The sequence below is a fragment of the Uloborus diversus genome, chromosome 7, assembly GCF_026930045.1.
Source record: "Uloborus diversus isolate 005 chromosome 7, Udiv.v.3.1, whole genome shotgun sequence".
NCBI classification, from domain to species: domain Eukaryota; kingdom Metazoa; phylum Arthropoda; class Arachnida; order Araneae; family Uloboridae; genus Uloborus; species Uloborus diversus.
This window is the reverse complement of record NC_072737.1, coordinates 61994636-62012686: the sequence shown is the minus strand read 5'-3', so window position 1 is coordinate 62012686 and position 18051 is coordinate 61994636. Positions and strand designations below refer to the sequence as shown.

The following is an 18051-nucleotide window of genomic DNA, read 5'->3' as shown; positions in this document are numbered from 1 at the left end:
ATGTGTAAATGTTTAACTACATAACTAAAAAGAAATAACCATACTTTCCAGCGCACTTTGAACTATTTCTCTAGGAATTTTCAAACACTAGGTCATTTTGCACTTTGCGTGTTACTTAGTTGTTTGTAACGCATGGGAATGTAATTAAGGATATTAAAAACTAAAAGTCAATTTCGCTCTCTATTTTGCTTTAAAAATTGTATGCTTAAAACTTCCAGAGCCGAAAAATATGGTAGACTGTAGTCAACGAATTAATGACGTATTTAACTTTTTTTTTTTCGCTTTTTACTAAAAGCTTTTAATTGGTTTGTAGGACAGTTTAAAAAAAAAAAACATTCCTGAAACTTCGAAAAATTGTTTTCAGCTGCTTTAGTTAAAATAATTTGTTTCCTTTGTTTGTCGTTGATGAAAACTCGATCGATTGTACTGAATATTAGGGAGGCCCAAAAACAACTTTTCAAAGAAATTTCTTCAGTCATGGTGCGGAATAGTTGTGCTATACATATGTTAGTACCCTCAAAAGTTATCGATGTAATTATCATCTAGCCGTGTCCTTTTTGCTCAAAAGAAGTTAAAAGAATGTATATATATATATATATATATATATATATATATATATATATATATATATATATATATATATATATATATACACATAATTATATATATAATTTTAAAACTAGTTCCGGAATAACGCGAAAAAGTAGTGCGATGATCATGTTATCAAAAGATGGATATGGATTCCCTTTTTTATTCACTAATAATAAATCTTAAAGTCTGGATGTCTGTTACGAACATAGCGTCTAGACCGTTCGGCCGATTTTCATGAAATTGGGCACAAAACTTGCTCGTAGCATATGGGTGAGTATCTCAAAGCGAGTTTTCAAAAATTCGATTAGGTTCTTTTTCTATTCCAATTTTAAGCCCAATTTACCGAGCAAATTACCATAACGTGGATGAGCAAACTACCATATGCGACCATGGGTGAGCAAATTAATATAGCAAATTTGCGAGAATTCATCATTCATTATTTATAAATATATAGGCGAACCAAATGACCTTTTAATTTTGTGCTACGGGCAAAGCCGTGCGAGTTCCTCTAGTTAACAGGCCGCACCCGTTTTCAGAAAAAAAAAAGAACATGAGAAACAACAAAAAAGAAATAAAATGGCTGACACACTCGAATATCGCGGAAACTTCCTGGATTTCCAGCCGTTCTTCCGTCGATGTATTTTGTAATAGTGATCGCAGTAGACACTTGGAAAAATTGTTGTTAAATGTTTGTTTCGTCCAAACATCACGAGCTGTGGCAGACCTACTCAACGAGCTATGCTATACCATACTACAAATAATTTTCCGCAGTATATGTTGCTTACATCAGTTTGTCTGTCTCCAGATATATTATATGCTTTTCACTCTTTGAACGTCATTTGCGAGTCTAATTTTCTTTGAAGGGCAAAATCATTTTTAAAAAAGGCACTTCAGAGGATCAAAAAAACACTGCACCCAACCTTCTCCCACACATCGCTAGAGTGGGGTAAATGTTACAAGTAGGAATCTACAGTTCAGTTTTTTTTCACCCTGCTTCAAGGGAGATTCAACAAATTAATATTTTACGTATTGCTAAGGATTTTGAGTACTTGATTGAAATGTTATTAAACTATTATTTCTAAATTTTATTTAATTCGAAGTATTTAAATCTTTATTCGAACAAACACTTTTAAATAAAAGTAAAGCTTTCGATTTTTCTAAGTTTGTTACTATTTAGTTTTAGTACTCTGCCGACGATATACGTCCCTTGATTTTAATCGGAGTTTTTTTTTTTTCCTGATGTTTGGCGCTGACTTCCCGCAAACACAATTGAAAATCTATTCAGTGCTTTAGTACTTTCAAGAAATTGTGACACCGCACATACGTCCGTCTCTTTTTCTTTCTCCTATAGCTTTAAAAGACATTGGGACTTCATGTGGAGTGCAATGATATAGACCCCGCAAGCCTCGCAGCATAGGTTGCTACCCGGAACTTAAGGGGCTCCTAAAAGAAGAAAGAACTCCAGGCATTGTAGTTTGAATAAGGCCCTTGTTAGTGACATTGCCAGTATTATGATTCTGCGAAAACGCCACGATATCCTTTAAAGTTAAGTAAAAGGACAACCTGCATTTCTGATTTATTTCGGAAGACAAAAAGAAATAATAATAGTACAAGGTTTATTTTTTTTTAAAGAAAATGCGAGTGCATTTTTAATAAAAACAGCATAGAAAGGCACTTTTATTTCGGAAAACAGGGGCAACAAGGGTCAATAAGGATGCACTAATATCCTGTAAACACTAAAAAAAAGTGTAAGTTTACCATTAATGGGGGTAATGTTACGAGAATTCTGAAGTGTCTCTGAGTAGCATCATTGTTTTAAAAACTCAGTTGTTGGAGCAAAATTGCATTATGGTTTCAGTAGAATTTAAAGTTTAAGCCTAACCTAAAGATCAGAATCGGCGCAGAGCAGGTAAACTCTTACTAACGATACGAAACCTGTCTTTGGTGGCCAAACGATAAAAGCTCTTGCCTTGCAACCTGTCTGAGGTTCGCGTTGTGGGGTGCAGACCCCACTCAGGTCATTTCCTTTCTGAATGCAATAAAACATATTTTTTGTTCGTTGAAATAAATAAATAATTGGTGTGTTTTGGTTGTTAAAAAGCATGAACTTGGTAAATTGCTCAAGAAAGTCAGATGAAAGCTAATTTTTTGCTAATGTTTAACTTGTCAATCAATTTCTCTAATCATACGTATAATTCTGAGGTATCCTTACGCAGAAATTAGCGAGACGTTACGCTATAGTTACATTACCATAGTGTAACCTTCCACAAACGATGTGCAACTTTACACCAGTGGTATCAGTTACGGTACTCCAGAGGTGTAAAGGCAGCTACGTTGCCATAGATTTTATGGGAGTAGGGTTACACATTTTTAAATACAGTGAAGGACAGGCAGTATGGGCCGCCTATTAGAAACTCCTAGGATGAATAATATTTATATATAGGGGGAGCTAGTGTACGTTGGGCACCACCTGCTATCTCTGTTATTTAGGAAATGAAATTCGTGTGAAAGTGGGAAATTGACGCGCATGTTGTGTCAACACTGCTACTGTGTTTTAGTCGCTCCATCGGTCATTTGAGTTTTTTTATTGTGACAGATGATACAATGGTAGAAAGTAAATTTCTCTCCCCCAATTACGTCGCCCATAGTGAATTCTACCTACTTACAATAAATAATCAACGACGCCTTTCTCCTCAAGTTCAAAAAAAAAAAAAAACCTTCCGAAGTCCACAGTTTTTTTGTTTTTTTTTTTTTGTATCTAAAATCCTTTAATATTTGTTACCTCCCAATCCTGTAAATTTTGAAACATTAATTAATTGAAGTAAACCGCAGCTCCTCTTGTACAGCCAAACGCATTTTTTAGGGATCAATTGGTCTTCGTTCAACTCCTATTTTGCTACGAGACATGACTGAAAGATAAAAAATGGGAAAAACAAATGTTGTGATGATGGTGTCTTATACATGTGTGATTGCACCACGGGCACCCACTTACCCACCTGTTTTGGGTGGCTAACATACAAACCTTGATTGTATGTAGGGAGGAAAATCACGTTTTTAAAAAAAAATCACCAAAAATCACATAATCAATTTATTTCAAAATTTCAAAAATAAAAAGAAAGTTAACAAGCAAGAGGGCTCGTAGTAGAATCAAAAAATATTTGTCTTATGTTTCGTCAATGTGTTTAAATTACAACTAAAAAAACTGCTCTAGGTACACGACTTTCCTATGAACAGGGTACCCAATATTAACTTTCCGGGGGTGGGGAGAATCCGGGGGTAATTTTTACAAGTAAAAAATATTGTTTTAGGGTTTAAAACATGTGTTAAAACTAAGGATTGTGGGGAGGTTGATCCCCCCTTAACACACCATTGAAATAGATATACTGCGAAAGAAGAATTTCAAACATATGTTTTTAATGAAGAAAAAAATAATTGTATTTCTTTATCTACAACATAATTGTAAGAAAACTCAAAAGCAAAGGATCAAACTTTAAAAAACTTAATTGGATTTTCGACACTTTATCCTCTAAGAAAGATTTAATAAATCGGTTTAAACTGGATAGTTTTATCCTCTAACAACTTTAAACATTCAATTTAATTTTACGTTATTTTTTTGAAAAACTGCATTCGAAAAAACTCGCTGATTGTTGTCGATAATTCTATCAAATGCCTCAGCATAGTTTTGACAATACAATCAAACCTGTTTTTATGCGTTGGATAAGAACCGATGGAAAAAAAAACTTTTGTTTTATAAATAACTTGAGCTCCAAACTGACTGAAATTTTCACACACAGCACAAAAAAAAAAAAAAAAAAAAAAAAAAAAAAACGCACAAAAACGGGTTTGAGTGCAGTTAATTTTGTTTGTGCAGTTAATTAACAATTACTCAGAACAAAACCAATGGTGCTGTTGCAGTATAAAAATACGGACATACATATATATACAAGATAGGTTCTGTTAAAATGGATTGAAAATAGAGCTATTTATATTTTTAGCTATATTCGAGCTATTGTATGTCGACATGGAAATATAATATGTACCGTCCGAGGTAGTACTTTTAGAAAATTCATATTGATTTCCCTTCGCTACTTCGCTATACGAAAGTGCATCTCAAATATGGAAATATCTGTAAAAAAAATATTTAGAATAGAAAATGCATTGCTCAATGCTAATAAAATAAACCAAACTTAGTTTGGTAGCATAGGATATTTGCTGCTGCCTTGTAAACTGAATCCATGGATTATTGTGTTTGTCAATTCTCACAGAACGAAACTCTAGAGAATATAAAATTTTGAATTAATTTCAATTTTCTGTTGAAATGAAAGCTTTTTGCTTATTCTCTCAGCATCCAGAATTAAACTAGGGTTTTTGCTTTCCTTCTGAGAAATGTCAAAAGAATTCGATTTTTAAATTGATACCTTGGTCTAGGTGAAGTATTTCAAAGTAGGTTCCATTGACGTCTTTCGTGTTTTAGTACAGAAAAAAAAACTTTTAATTTTTATTTTGATGCATGAGCGAATTGTAAAATGCAGTTTTCGTTTATTTAAATAATTGCATTAGCAAGTGATTTCAAAGTTACTTCTCGGGTGAAGGATTTATTATTCTCCAATTGTATCTGTTATTATCACTTGGAGCAGCAGTTCGATCAACTCATTAATTTTAGGGTATTATTTATGAATGTAACTACTGTATACTTTACAAAACAAAATATTTACGAACTTTTTTGACAGGGTTTTTTTCATGAAATTAACTAATTATTATATCCCACCGAATAATTGTTACACCCTTGTGCGAATTAACGGAATCAAGTGGGGAATTTTTAATATTTGAATTTTTTAGCTTGTTTAATCTTTGTTTATAACAGATGTTTAGCCTACCAGTGGATTAGGCGCTATAACCTCACGCTTTTTTTTTTTTTTCATAAATATTGTGTTTTGTTAAAGTGTTATAAATTTCCACCTATTTCTGCTGTTTTTTCTCAATCCAGTCAATTTTTATCTTTTTGTTAGCCATGGATATTTCAACACGGAAGAGGCAAGCCATTCTGGCATTGAGTAAAAATCTGATTGCACAAAAAAAAAAGGAAAATGATTTATGCTTTGCTAAAAACATGGTTTAGAGATCAAGAATTCAAAGAAAAGTGCAAAACTCTAATTGACTCTATGCCCAGTGGAGTAAAAATGGTGCTGGACAAAAAAATGGGGGGGGGGGGGCATTTAAATGATGTAAATAAGTGATTTTGTAAAGAAAAAATGGCTTGATTCCATTAATTCGCATAAGGGTGTATCAGCTTCTAATAGTACGTTCAATTGTTGCAATATTTCATACTCAATATCCAATTCAAGAGAACTGTAATCGAGCATTTGTAGTGAATTTTCGGCCTCTTAAATTTACCTTGCATATTTACAGATAAATTTTGAAAACATTTGTAATGTAACTGAATGAGTTTTGCCTAAAAACATCAATTAATTTAACAGAAAATACAGTAGTAAACATTGTATTTATTATACATTAATTTCAGCAGCTTGATTCTGGAAGCAAATTCGTTAGTAAGAAAGACATCAGTGTAAATACAAGGTTATATGCGTTACAATTATTCAACTCATGATAGTTGGTTTTTTTCCTTGGACGATTTCAAATTAAAATAGTTTGAAAACATGAAAATCACACCTTGCTGTAATCTTGCGATAGTTGAACATTTTTTTTTCAGAAGCGTAGTTTTTTTGCTTGAAATAAGAAATAAATTTTAACTAAAACTTAGCACTTAACTCCTTGATAATGTGCATACCATGAAAGTCTTAATCTTCTTATCACGTTTAATGCAGTTCTAGTTTCCTATGAATGCAATATTTTTGGCAATTGCACCGATCGTTAACAAAGCTTAGCCACATTTTATATTCATTGTCTAATATTATCTCCATGGAGACATTATCTATATAAAAAGCATTCCAAATACAAAACAACCCCATATTTTTCTTCACATGTAAATTCCTGCTTGTAAGTAAAACTTTCATTGACTGAAATGGGAATTATTGAATACGATCAATTAAAACTAAGTCTCAATAACATGAAATAGCTGATACGTTTAGCTTTAGGAAAAGTTAATTCTACGAACTCAATTGTGAATGTAGTTAAAGCATTAATTTTTAGATTGGTTTTAAAATCGTTATGAACAAGACTAATAGCACATTATTCTTCATAGCCATAGCAGGCAGCGAAACGGGTTTGAATACAAAGTTATATTGCTGCATTCATTTTTATTGGTGTTGAAACAGATTCCCGGCCCGTCACTTGCCTGCTGATTTTAACTTAGCAATACCAGCGTATAGGCAGTTTTCAGCTTTATTAAGAGGTTTACTACATACAGCTCTGATTTTACTATTCCAGACTGGTGATGTCAAATAAGAGTGAAAATGCAGTCTCTCGATGCCGTAATGACTTATTTATTTGTTGCTCGTATACTGTTCGTATTTTATCATAAAGAAAAATAAGGCATAAAAAATAAAGAACATGTAACTAAGTATTAAAAAAAATGCATGTATGTCATAAAAAAAAATAAATTTAGAAAAAAAAATATTGTTATTATTTTTTTCAATATAGCATTTTGAGATCGGACTTGTTGTTATAAATATTATATAGGCAAGTCAAACAATTGTTCGCATTGTTGTTTGTATGACATTAAATAAGCATTGATTTAACCTTAGTAATTTCACATTCATATGCAGATCGAATACTTAAAATAAAGGTTTTACGTGTAAATGCAATGAATAAGGCAGTCGTGTTATGCAGTCATTAAAAATTTACCTCTAAGTATCTTCAGTTCTGAATATTCAATAATCAAAGAACACAAGCTACATCTACTTTGTTAAAACTGAAGCTTTCAATGCTGTGAAAGAGAAGGACTCATTATTCTGAAATGAAAGCTGCTTGAAAAGTTTCCGTTTTCATCCAGTAAATTTTGAAGTTTAGGGACTACGAATGCAGAAAGGGGCGTGAAACAGAGCTAAGTAACATAAATAAAGTCTTCAAATATTGTTAAATTTGCATGCAGTTCCGGAAAACTTTCTACGTAAGTACTTTTCCTTGAAAGATCTATGTGAGATTTCTAAATGTATCTCATTTGTTATTCTACTTGTCAGCAAAAATTTATTTAAATATATATATATATATATATATATATATATATATATATATATATATATATATATATATATATATATATATATATATTATATAAGTACATCATCTTTTATTATGAGTACCATAAAGTATTAAATTTAAAAGATTTTACTTCCTTTTACAAAAAAGGAAGTATTGTATTTTCATTCAAAATTCGGCCTTAATTTCCATTTTGCTCACCCCGGAATTAGAGTTGAGTTTTTTTCCCACCCGATCACACGCGGATAAGTGCCTAAGAACGTATAGACACCGGAAGTATCCATTTCGACATTCCCCGAGTTAATTACAACGACTTTTCCCGTGACGTACGTATGTATATGCGTATGTATGTCGCATAACTCAAGAACGGTATGTCATAGAAAAATGAAATTCGGTACGTAGAGTCCTAGTGGGGCCCAGTTGTGCCCCCCTCCTTTTGTTTGCATTCGGGGGTTTCTAAAGAGGTCTTTTGCCTCTTTTTGGGGGGAAATCATTGTTAATTTCGATGTAAACTCAGTGGTGTTATGATTTGGCGAACACTTGGCGATATAAAGCCAATATTTTGATGGCCAAGTTTTGCCGCCAACTTGGCGAATTTTTTTTTTTTTTTTAACCCGGTTTCAATGTGGGCAATGTTGGTGATATTTAGAGTGTAAACTATTGAATCACATTAAAAATGCCAATGATGGGGAAATGACATTAAATTGGAGTAAAAGGAAGTCATGTGATACACACATCTGCTCGTTTTATAGTAAAAATTCAGTTAAATTGTAAAAAAATAATAAAAAGAAAAATAAAAATGTTACAAATAAGTAAAGTAATAAGAAAATTAAATAAATTTCAGTTAAGAAAAGTAATAATAAGTAATTATAAGTAAAGTAATAATAGGTAATAATAAGTAAAAAAAGCAAGTTATAAATAAGTATAGTAAATTGGTTCAGTTGTAGCAAAAGGAAACAAACTTTTCAACAACACTTGTGGTAATTTTTGAAACTAAACTGTTGGTAAGTGAAAATTGCTCTTTAGAATGGTTCAAACAAGAAGAGTTTTTCAGTCTTAGCGCAATGTAAATTATTCAGTGCAATCTGTTATAACTGTTGCACACGATTATAATTTTTAACCTTTGAATTTTCTCAGCAAGAAAAAGTATTCAGATTAACAAAACGTAACTTCTGCAGAAAAAAAATTACTATTTTATTAATTATGCGCCTACTTTGTTCAAATACATATATTCTTCAGAATTAATTTCATTTAATTCAAAAAATAAAAGGAATAACTTTTTACCCAATTTTTCTCAACAAAATTAGATTTTTATAGTGAATTGGCACTTATAGTGTTGATTTTTATATCAGATTTTTAAAAATAGATTTTTATTTCAAGTGTCATCGAACCCGTGCAGAAAAATTTAGTTCATTTTCCAAGTTTAGATTAACTGGTTAAATGAGCTACTAAAGCATGGTCGTGTGCTTTAGAAAGCTTAATGAAGTTCAGTTGGGGCGTTAGACACGCATATTTTCTAAAATGTCTGCTTGATTCTTTGTCAGGATATTTAAATTAGATATTAAATCAAAACTAGCTCCTACGTTTCTTAGTCACGAAGATTAATGGGTTTCATTTGAGATTTGTGCGCTATGTTTTGAAATAAATAACTACTTGCTGACAAACATCTCTGGGACAATTCCCAGTTACCCATGTTTGCGTACATTTGTTACCTAGTTGTTTCGTAAGAGGAATTTCGTTGAATTTGTCATGCGTGTCGTAAATTATAATGCAGTACGTTAACACATAGCATTCAATGACTTCTCCTAGTTTGAAGTGTTGACGGATCCATAAATATAATCAAGGAATAAATATCTTTGAATTGCAAAGTTACAAAGGAGGAAATCAGAAGTAAAGGGACGTAACTAAGGGAACCAAAACTAAAAAAATGGATATAATCAGCACAAATGGTAGGAGAACCTTGCCTTAATTTGGGGAAAGATATTGCACTTATAGCCCTAGTAGATGCTGCTACGCAGCATGATTTAAAAAAAAAATAAATGAAAGCCCTACCTAGGATCTGAGATTTAAACGCGTTTTACTCGAAACTTTAAAAATTCCACTCGTATCCCTTTGTTTTTCTAAATGAGTCTATGAGAAGCAATGTAATAAATGCACAAATTTGCAGCATCTTCCTTGAACAAATAAATTGATTTTTACCAATGGGTCTTAGTATAGGGAGAGAAAGATCGTTACACTTTTTGCACCAATTACTAAGTTCCCATACAAGAAAACTATTAAAATTTTATACACTAATTGCAACAAATACCTATACAAGTACAATATAAACACATTATCTTAAAAAGAAATTGAAAAAATAGATTCTTTTCAAAAAAAATTGAATCCTCTGTATCGTACCATTAAGTTTTCTGCAATTTTATAAAACTGATTTCATATCTTGTTGACCCACTGGTACCTATTAGCAAAGTGATATATTCACAGTGGAAACAATAATATGCGCCGTTAGCGAACACACAACATTTATTACGACATAGTAACACACAAAAGTGAAGTAGAACTACAGGGAGAGAAAAAGGTAAACAACCGAAGTCACATGAGTTGAGTAGTTCGTATACTGCCAGCTAAAAAAAATCTGCAGAAAATCTTATTAAAAAATCTGCAGAAAATTTAAGCATATTTGGAACATGCTTTCTAAAGAAAATCTGCAGATTTTATCTGTAGATTTTTTGCAGAAAGCGTGTTCCAAATATGCTCACATTTTCTGCAGATTTTTTCTGCAGATTTTTTTCTGCAGATTTTGTGAAGAATGCATGTTTCAAATATGCTTAAATATTCTGCAGAAAATCTGTAGATAAACTGCAAAAAATGTACCCAGCAAATTAAAAATAGTAGATAACAATTAATAACAAACGAAAGTAATGCAATAAAAATACGAAAACATTTTTAATTTTAAGTTTCGACATTTCTTTAATAAAAATGAGTAAATTCACTGCAGAGTGGTGTTTTATGTTTGTTTAATAAAACATATAATTAAAACTTGAACTACTCCTCCAAAATGAAAATTTAAATTTTATTAAATTGGAGCTTATGCAAATTGAAATAATTAAACCAAATTTGTCACAAAAATACATCGCTATGATTGTAAAATTAGTATAAAGTTTCAAGACGAAATAATAAATAGAACTATTTGTAAAAATTAAAAATTTCGAAAAATTCCTCCAAATCGACCACGAGGTGGAAAGTAATTAAGTTAATTAGGCTGGTTATTATTGAGACATCGTAACACAATTTTTTTTATTAATAGATATTGACAACGTAAATATTCGCTCAAAATTTTAAGTCAATCGGTGAAAAAGTTGAAATTTAAAAAATTAAAAACCTCCGATTAGGCATAACATTTCAAACTAACCCTAATATACTATACAGTTATTAAATAAAAGTTAATTTAATCAAATAATAATTGTTGAATTTTAAAGTGTCTTACCTTTTTTCGAACCGAGGCATGAATCCAATATTTTTTCATGGGTTTCCAATGATGAAACTTGAAATTTCCCTAATTATTTGTTTCCGTGACGGAGCAAAAAAAACAATGCGCGTCCCCTGGTCGAGGGGTCATCTACGCTCGTAGCCTTGTGGCACCCGAATATTGCGGGACGGACCGAGGCCTCCTTGGACGGTAAGAGGCTTGGCGTTCGATGCGTTTGTACTCGAACGGCGCGCCGTTCGAGAACATTATTTCAAGTCATATTTGTTCTTATTTAATTTCAATTTCCTGATTTTTCTCCAAGTGAGACTAATTTGACTCTGTTCTAATCCGTATCCTTCTTGAAATTGACATTTTTGAAAGCCCTTTCAAACCATGTAATAACTTGCGTTATTCAATATCGTTTTGTTTTCAAAAAAAATAAATAAATAAATAAAAAATGATGTATTGTAATTTCACTCTTATTTGATTTGAATCACGCACTTATATTAAAATTGATTTTCATGTCATATTATTTATATAATACAATAAACAGATAATTTTTATTTGGTAAATGTTTCAAACGTGTTGAAATGCTTTTAAATTTCAATTTAAGTTAACAAAATATAAATCAAAGTTCTTGGGGGGAAAGTTTAAGTTATTTATTACTGATTTTAATTAGAAAAACAAAGAAATGTGTTTAATTTTCTAAAAACTAAAAAAAATATAAAAAATTTAAAGTGTGAAAAACTTTTATGCTGTAATAAAACTTTGAAAACTAATTTAAATTGAAATTCAGATTTCTTTTTGATGACCATAAAATATCTACAAACGTGCGAACTATTTAGAGGAAACTGTAAGAGAATTTTTTATGTAGATTTTCTGTAGATCTAATTGAAGAAAATTTGCAGATTTTTTTTTACCTTCAGAAAATCTGCAGAATATTAAGAGAAAACTAAAAATAAAACTTTTTTTGTGTGGATTTTCTGCAGATTATTTTGAAGACAAAATGCAGATTTTGCTTGTCTTCTAAAAATCTGCAGAAATCTTGAAAAATACTTCAAAATTTTTTTTTTCTGCAGATTTTCTGAAGATTATTTTTAGCTGGGCTGAGTCATACTAGAATGATATTTTAACACCCCCACTTCATTCTAGTCCCACTTTGATTGAACATGAATGAAGTTGGCCAGCAGACACACTTTTGGTCAACATATCAGCTGCATTGTTTTTAGAGTCAATACAGTTTATTGTAGTCAGTCCTTCCTCAATTTTCTCACGCAAGAAGTGATGTCGAATATCTATATGCTTACTCGGGGGGATAACACTCGGTTCGAACTGAGATTTATTGATCCACGGTTGTCACAATATAATGGTACTGGGCGACATTGTTTCTTGAGTAGCTCCTGTTGCAGTTGCACCAACCACAACAGTTCTTGAGTAGCTGAACTTAAGGCCATATATTCAGCTTCTGCCGTCGATAGGGCGACTGTTTGTTGCTTTTTAGAGCACCAACTTATGGGGCCTCCTGCATGACTAAAGATGTAACCAGACGTGGAGCGACGGTCGTCTTTATCGCCTGCCCAATCTGAATCGGAGAATCCCTCTAGCTCGGGGGAGGGAGAACTTTCGAAGAAATGTAGCTTTTTGTTTATAGTACCTTTGAGGTAACGAAATATTCTTTTCACACAGGACCAATGAGCTTGCCCTGGATCGTTTGAAAAACGGCTTAGGACGCCAACAGCATGACAAATGTCAGGTCGTGTCCCCTGAGACGCATATAACAGACTACCAATTGCTTCTCGGTAGGGAACCTTTTCCATTGACTTCCTCTCTTCATCCGTCTGTGGCCACATCTCTTTCGTTATGATCTGGTTCGGAGCAATGGGAGTGCTTGCTTCCTTACAGTCTTCCATTCCAAATCTTTTGAACATGTTTTTGATGTAGTTTGACTAATCCAGGGTGATCGTTCCATTCGTTTGGTCTTTACTCATTCTCAATCCAAGAATGTAGTGTGCTTCTCCAAGATCTTTCATATTGAACTCTTTCTTAAGTTCGTTTTGAACATGTTCTTTCTCTTTCTGGTTATTGGAAAGTATCAACAGGTCATCAACATATACGGCAATTATGAGCATGTTTTCTTGATCTGGTCTAAAGAAAATACATGGATCAGCTTTTGATCGTTGCAGTCCCATTTTACAAAGAACTTTGTCTAGCTTCTGATACCAAACTCTGCTGGCTTGTTTCAGGCCATAGATAGACTTCTTCAGTTTACAGTACCGGTGGGTAAAATATTCTGGATTGTCCGGAAGCTCCATGTAGATCTCTTCTTCTAGAACTGGGTGAAGAAATGCGGTCACAACATCCATCTGGTATATGTTTAATTTGAACTTCGCTGCTAGAGAAAGTATAAATCGTATTGAACTGTGTCTCACAGTCGGCGAAAATGTTTCGTCATAGTCGATTCCTTGTTTTTGGGATATCCTTTGGCAACGAGTCTTGCCTTGTATTTTTCAATTTCTCCAATTAGATCGATGTTTTGTTTTGAAAGTCCACTTGCTTTTTATGGCATTTTTGCCGGGTGGTAATTCACAGTATTCCCAGGACTTGTTTTTGATGTGTGTCTCAACTTCTTCTTTAATTGCAGCTTTCCATTTGAGGGAGTCTGGTCTACTGCAGGCTTCTTCGTAATTATAAGGATCTTCTCTGCAAACATTTGCTGGTATACAATGAAATCATCATTAAATATTCTTTTATTCGGTATGGGAATTCGTTTTGGCGGATTATCTTCATCAATGACATAATTTTCTAGGATTTCTTCTTTTTCGGTGTCTTCTACTTCGTCTTTACTGGATGAAATTTCGGTGCTAATGTATTCCTCCGATGTTATTTGACTTACTTGTTGGGATTTGTCTGTTTCTTCAGTCTTGGATTCTTTTCAATTCTTCTTGTAATTCGGCGATTGTGGCTGCTTCCGTCATTGTGTCATGAAATTTATCGCAAAATGTTCAAAATACAACCTCTAATTCGTAAAAATCGACTTATATACACTTGTTCTATGAGATCGGAGAGCATATATGGATGGCGGTAAAAAGAGTTTATTTTTAGAACAGTCACCTTTTTGATAGTACAGATCGATGAAAACGTTATATTTTGAAAACGAAAAGTTCAGTTACGTACCTTTTCTTAGATTTGACGGCGAACAGTTTTTAACAGCATCAAGAATCTCCGGTTTCTGATGAAGAACGTGTTCGATAGTTTCGAAAACAAAAATCTTAACTTTGCTGTTGTTCGATATTAATCGGTTGTTATAAACTTAAAATAACAAATATCATGGCGTATTGGGCGTTTCCTGGGCCCATAACCTACTAGCAAAGTGATATATTCACAGTGGAAACAATAATATGCGCCGTTAGCGAACACACAAAATTTATTACGACATAGTAACACACAAAAGTGAAGTAGAATTACAGGGAGAGAAAAAGGTAAACAACCGAAGTCACATGAGTTGAGTAGTTCGTATACTGAGTCATACTAGAATGATATTTTGACAGTACCTACGGAATTATTTGAATGTTGCTATTTTTGCAAATTAAAGTATAGGTTGGTCATAACAAAATTCTGCATTTATGAAAAATATTTCTGCTTGAGTGTTTAGCGCATTGTCTTGAAACACTTAAGGGTTAGGTAAGTGTTTCATATTTCAACACTTTCTCTAATTTTCTTGGAGTTTGTGTAATCGTCTCCTTACTATAGTTTGATTCATAAATAATACACTGTAAAAATAACATTTGAAAAAAAAACCGTGCATTTGATTATCCGAGTATATATGCACTATATATTTTTTGTTATTTGTTATTATCTCTTATTCATAAAATCCAAATATTTTAATGATAGAGGGTTAAAATAACCTCGGAATAGTTCTACATGTGGTTGAAAGTCAAGAACCATAATGTTTAAAAGAGAAACAAAAATGTGTCGGTTTTTGACGATATTTATTTCTTCTGCTTTTAAACATCACTAAACCTTTATGCAATTTCAATACAAAATAAAACTTGAAAAAAATGTGCAGGTATATTGTAATTGCATAGAGAATAGAAACAAATACATTACCCAATAAATTATCACATAAACGTATTAGGAAATGTAAAAGTGCTTTTAGCTACTTTCCTGCTTAAATTACACAATCAAACCGATGACTGCAGTTTACCTCATATCACATTCCTAACAAAATGTTCGTTGCTTTAATAAAAAAGTTAATGTGTTAATTTAATTTTTGTTAGTAACGGACATAAAAGGAAAAAAAGAAACTATTCTATGAATAGCTTTTGAAAGCTCAATACTTTAGTAATATTTTTCCTGAATAGCTTTTAGCATTGCTAATTTCCTCATTCTAAGAAAATGAGTTGGATATCTTGTAAATGAGATGTTATTTACTTAATATGATTTATGTAATTAAGTGTATTCGAAGAAATACATTTGAATTTAGTTAATTGTTACGACCACGTCTTTGATTATTAAATATCGTTATGTTTATTCTGCTTCATCATTATCTTAGTACATAACATTACTAAAAATGTTATATTTACATTTGATTTAAGCATCATCTTTGTGTTCTATAGACTAATTCAGAATAATATGCATTGTTAAATAAATTGTTGTTGCCTTATCTCCGGTAATTGTTGTTTTGTGAAAATGTACTAACACATTACAATACTGAAGTAACGCTAATTATCTACTAAATACAACTTGCGAGCTATATATGTTTATTTTAGTTAATCTGGAAATATAATCATATGTTTGTGTCAAGTGTAGTTTTAAGTACAATTAAGAGGAATTAATTTTAAAACAGTGTAATAAATATTATTGTGATGTCCATTGTGAATATACACTATGTGATCAAAAGTATTGGGACACTTTCAAAAATTCACATTTAATCTCAAGAAATAAAAGACCAATTGCGTTAAAACTTTTGTCACATAACGGGTATGCTCCAGCTGTCAATTTCCAATAAAAATTATATCACCCTTACATTTTGGGGGTCAGTAACAAATTGGGGGAAAAAATGTGTTGTGGTCATCATTCATCGTAGATAGCTCAAAATAAGCTATAAATTTCAGAAATTAGTTAACTTAGTATGTAATATCATTTTTCACGCTTTTGAGAAGGTATCACTGATATTCACGAGTATATAAGAATTTCTTTTAAAACTACGAATTTTATTTCAAGGTTTTTGGCTCATAACACGTAAAGTTTTTCATCAAAGCTTACGAAACTTTCAGAAAACTTGACAGAATACAAGATAAGCGTAATACTAAAATTTTAAATTAAAATGTAAAAAAATTTGATAAAATATGGACATTTAAAGCAGTTAATTATGCGCATGCCCGAAAGATAGCAGTTTTTAACTTTCATAATCTAATACCTAACTAGATTGCTCAACTCATAAAAAAATTCCAGTTCAGTATCTCAAAAGCTTAGAAAGTTATCAGCAAACTAATGAGCCAAATTTGAATAACTCTGAGATAGGCTACGAATCGCGAGAAATCGTTCGCAAATAAGCTGTTTTAATCGTGAAGCACACTGAATGATTGCAAGTATATATTACAATCTTGCGAACGACCCCTCACGGTTCGTCGCCTACCCAAGAATTATTGAAATTTGGCTCATTAGATTGCTGCTAACTGAATTTTTAATATATTGAACTGGATTTTTTAATGAGTTGAAGAAGTTAATTGAGTTTTAGATTATGGAAGTTTTAAATTGCTATCTTTCGCGCATACGCAGTAAAAAAATATTGCTTTAAACGTCCATATTTTATCAAATTTTAAGCGTTTTATTTTCACATTTTAGTATTATGCTTCTCTTGTATGCTGTCAAGTTTACTGAAAGTTTCGTAAGACTTGATGAAAAACTTTGCATGTTATGAGTCAAAAACCTTCAAATAAAATTTGTAGTTTTGAAAGAAATGCATATATTTTCGTGAATATCAGTTATACCTTCTCAAAAGTATGAAAAATGATATTACATAGTAAACGAACTATTTTCTTAAATTTACAGCTTATTCTTATATTTACGTTGAATGATAGTCAAAAACATTTTTGTTTTCCTGAATTTGTTAACCCCCGGAAAAGAAAGAATGATATAATTTTTTTATTGGAAATTGACAACTGTAGCATACCTGATATGTGACAAAAGTTTCAAAGCAATTGGTCTATCGTTTCTTGAGAAATCCTTAAAAGTGACTTTTTGAAAGTGTCTCAATAATTTTGGTCATATAGTGTATACTACGGAAAAATTAGATTCCATTGCTTGAAAAGATTGGACTTTTTCATTTATTTTTACAGGTCCGAATATAGGAAAAGCTTACAGGACACAGGCAAGGATCCAACACACAACCTTCAGCAAGTGAAGAAAAGCTTTCACCACAGAGCAATGGAGGTTCCAGTGTAATAAATATATTTTCTTAGATAAAAAATATAAAAATAATAACATAAAAAACATTATCACGCAGTTTCTAATCAACTCCTAAGCATTTACCACACATGTCGTAAAACATTAACTAGTTACGCAACACCAAACTTTTCTTTTTGCACATTCATTTATTTTTTTATCAGTATCTTGTGCCAAATTACTACGCACGTAGAATCAAATGGGGAAAATGAAACAAATATTTATTTTGAAGTAATTTAGTACAGTACGTAGAATAAAATATCTTCTGTTTTATTTTTTTTTCCTAAATCTCGCTGTATATCACGTAACATGTTTACTAATATCATATCTTTCCCCAAAACAGAAGTCAATCTAAGGTTTAAACTTTACACGTGTTCTGTTCAAAACTT

At 31.8% G+C, this 18051-nt stretch overlaps 1 protein-coding gene across 1 annotated transcript; it reads right to left on the bottom strand.

The window, feature by feature from the left end:
* Window positions 1-12510: 12510 nt before the first annotated feature.
* Window positions 12511-13143, bottom strand: LOC129226705 (uncharacterized). Its single transcript, XM_054861333.1, has one exon. It carries the CDS (start codon window positions 13141-13143, stop codon window positions 12511-12513), a length of 633 nt encoding a protein of 210 aa, XP_054717308.1.
* Between the last annotated feature and the right edge of the window lie 4908 nt (window positions 13144-18051).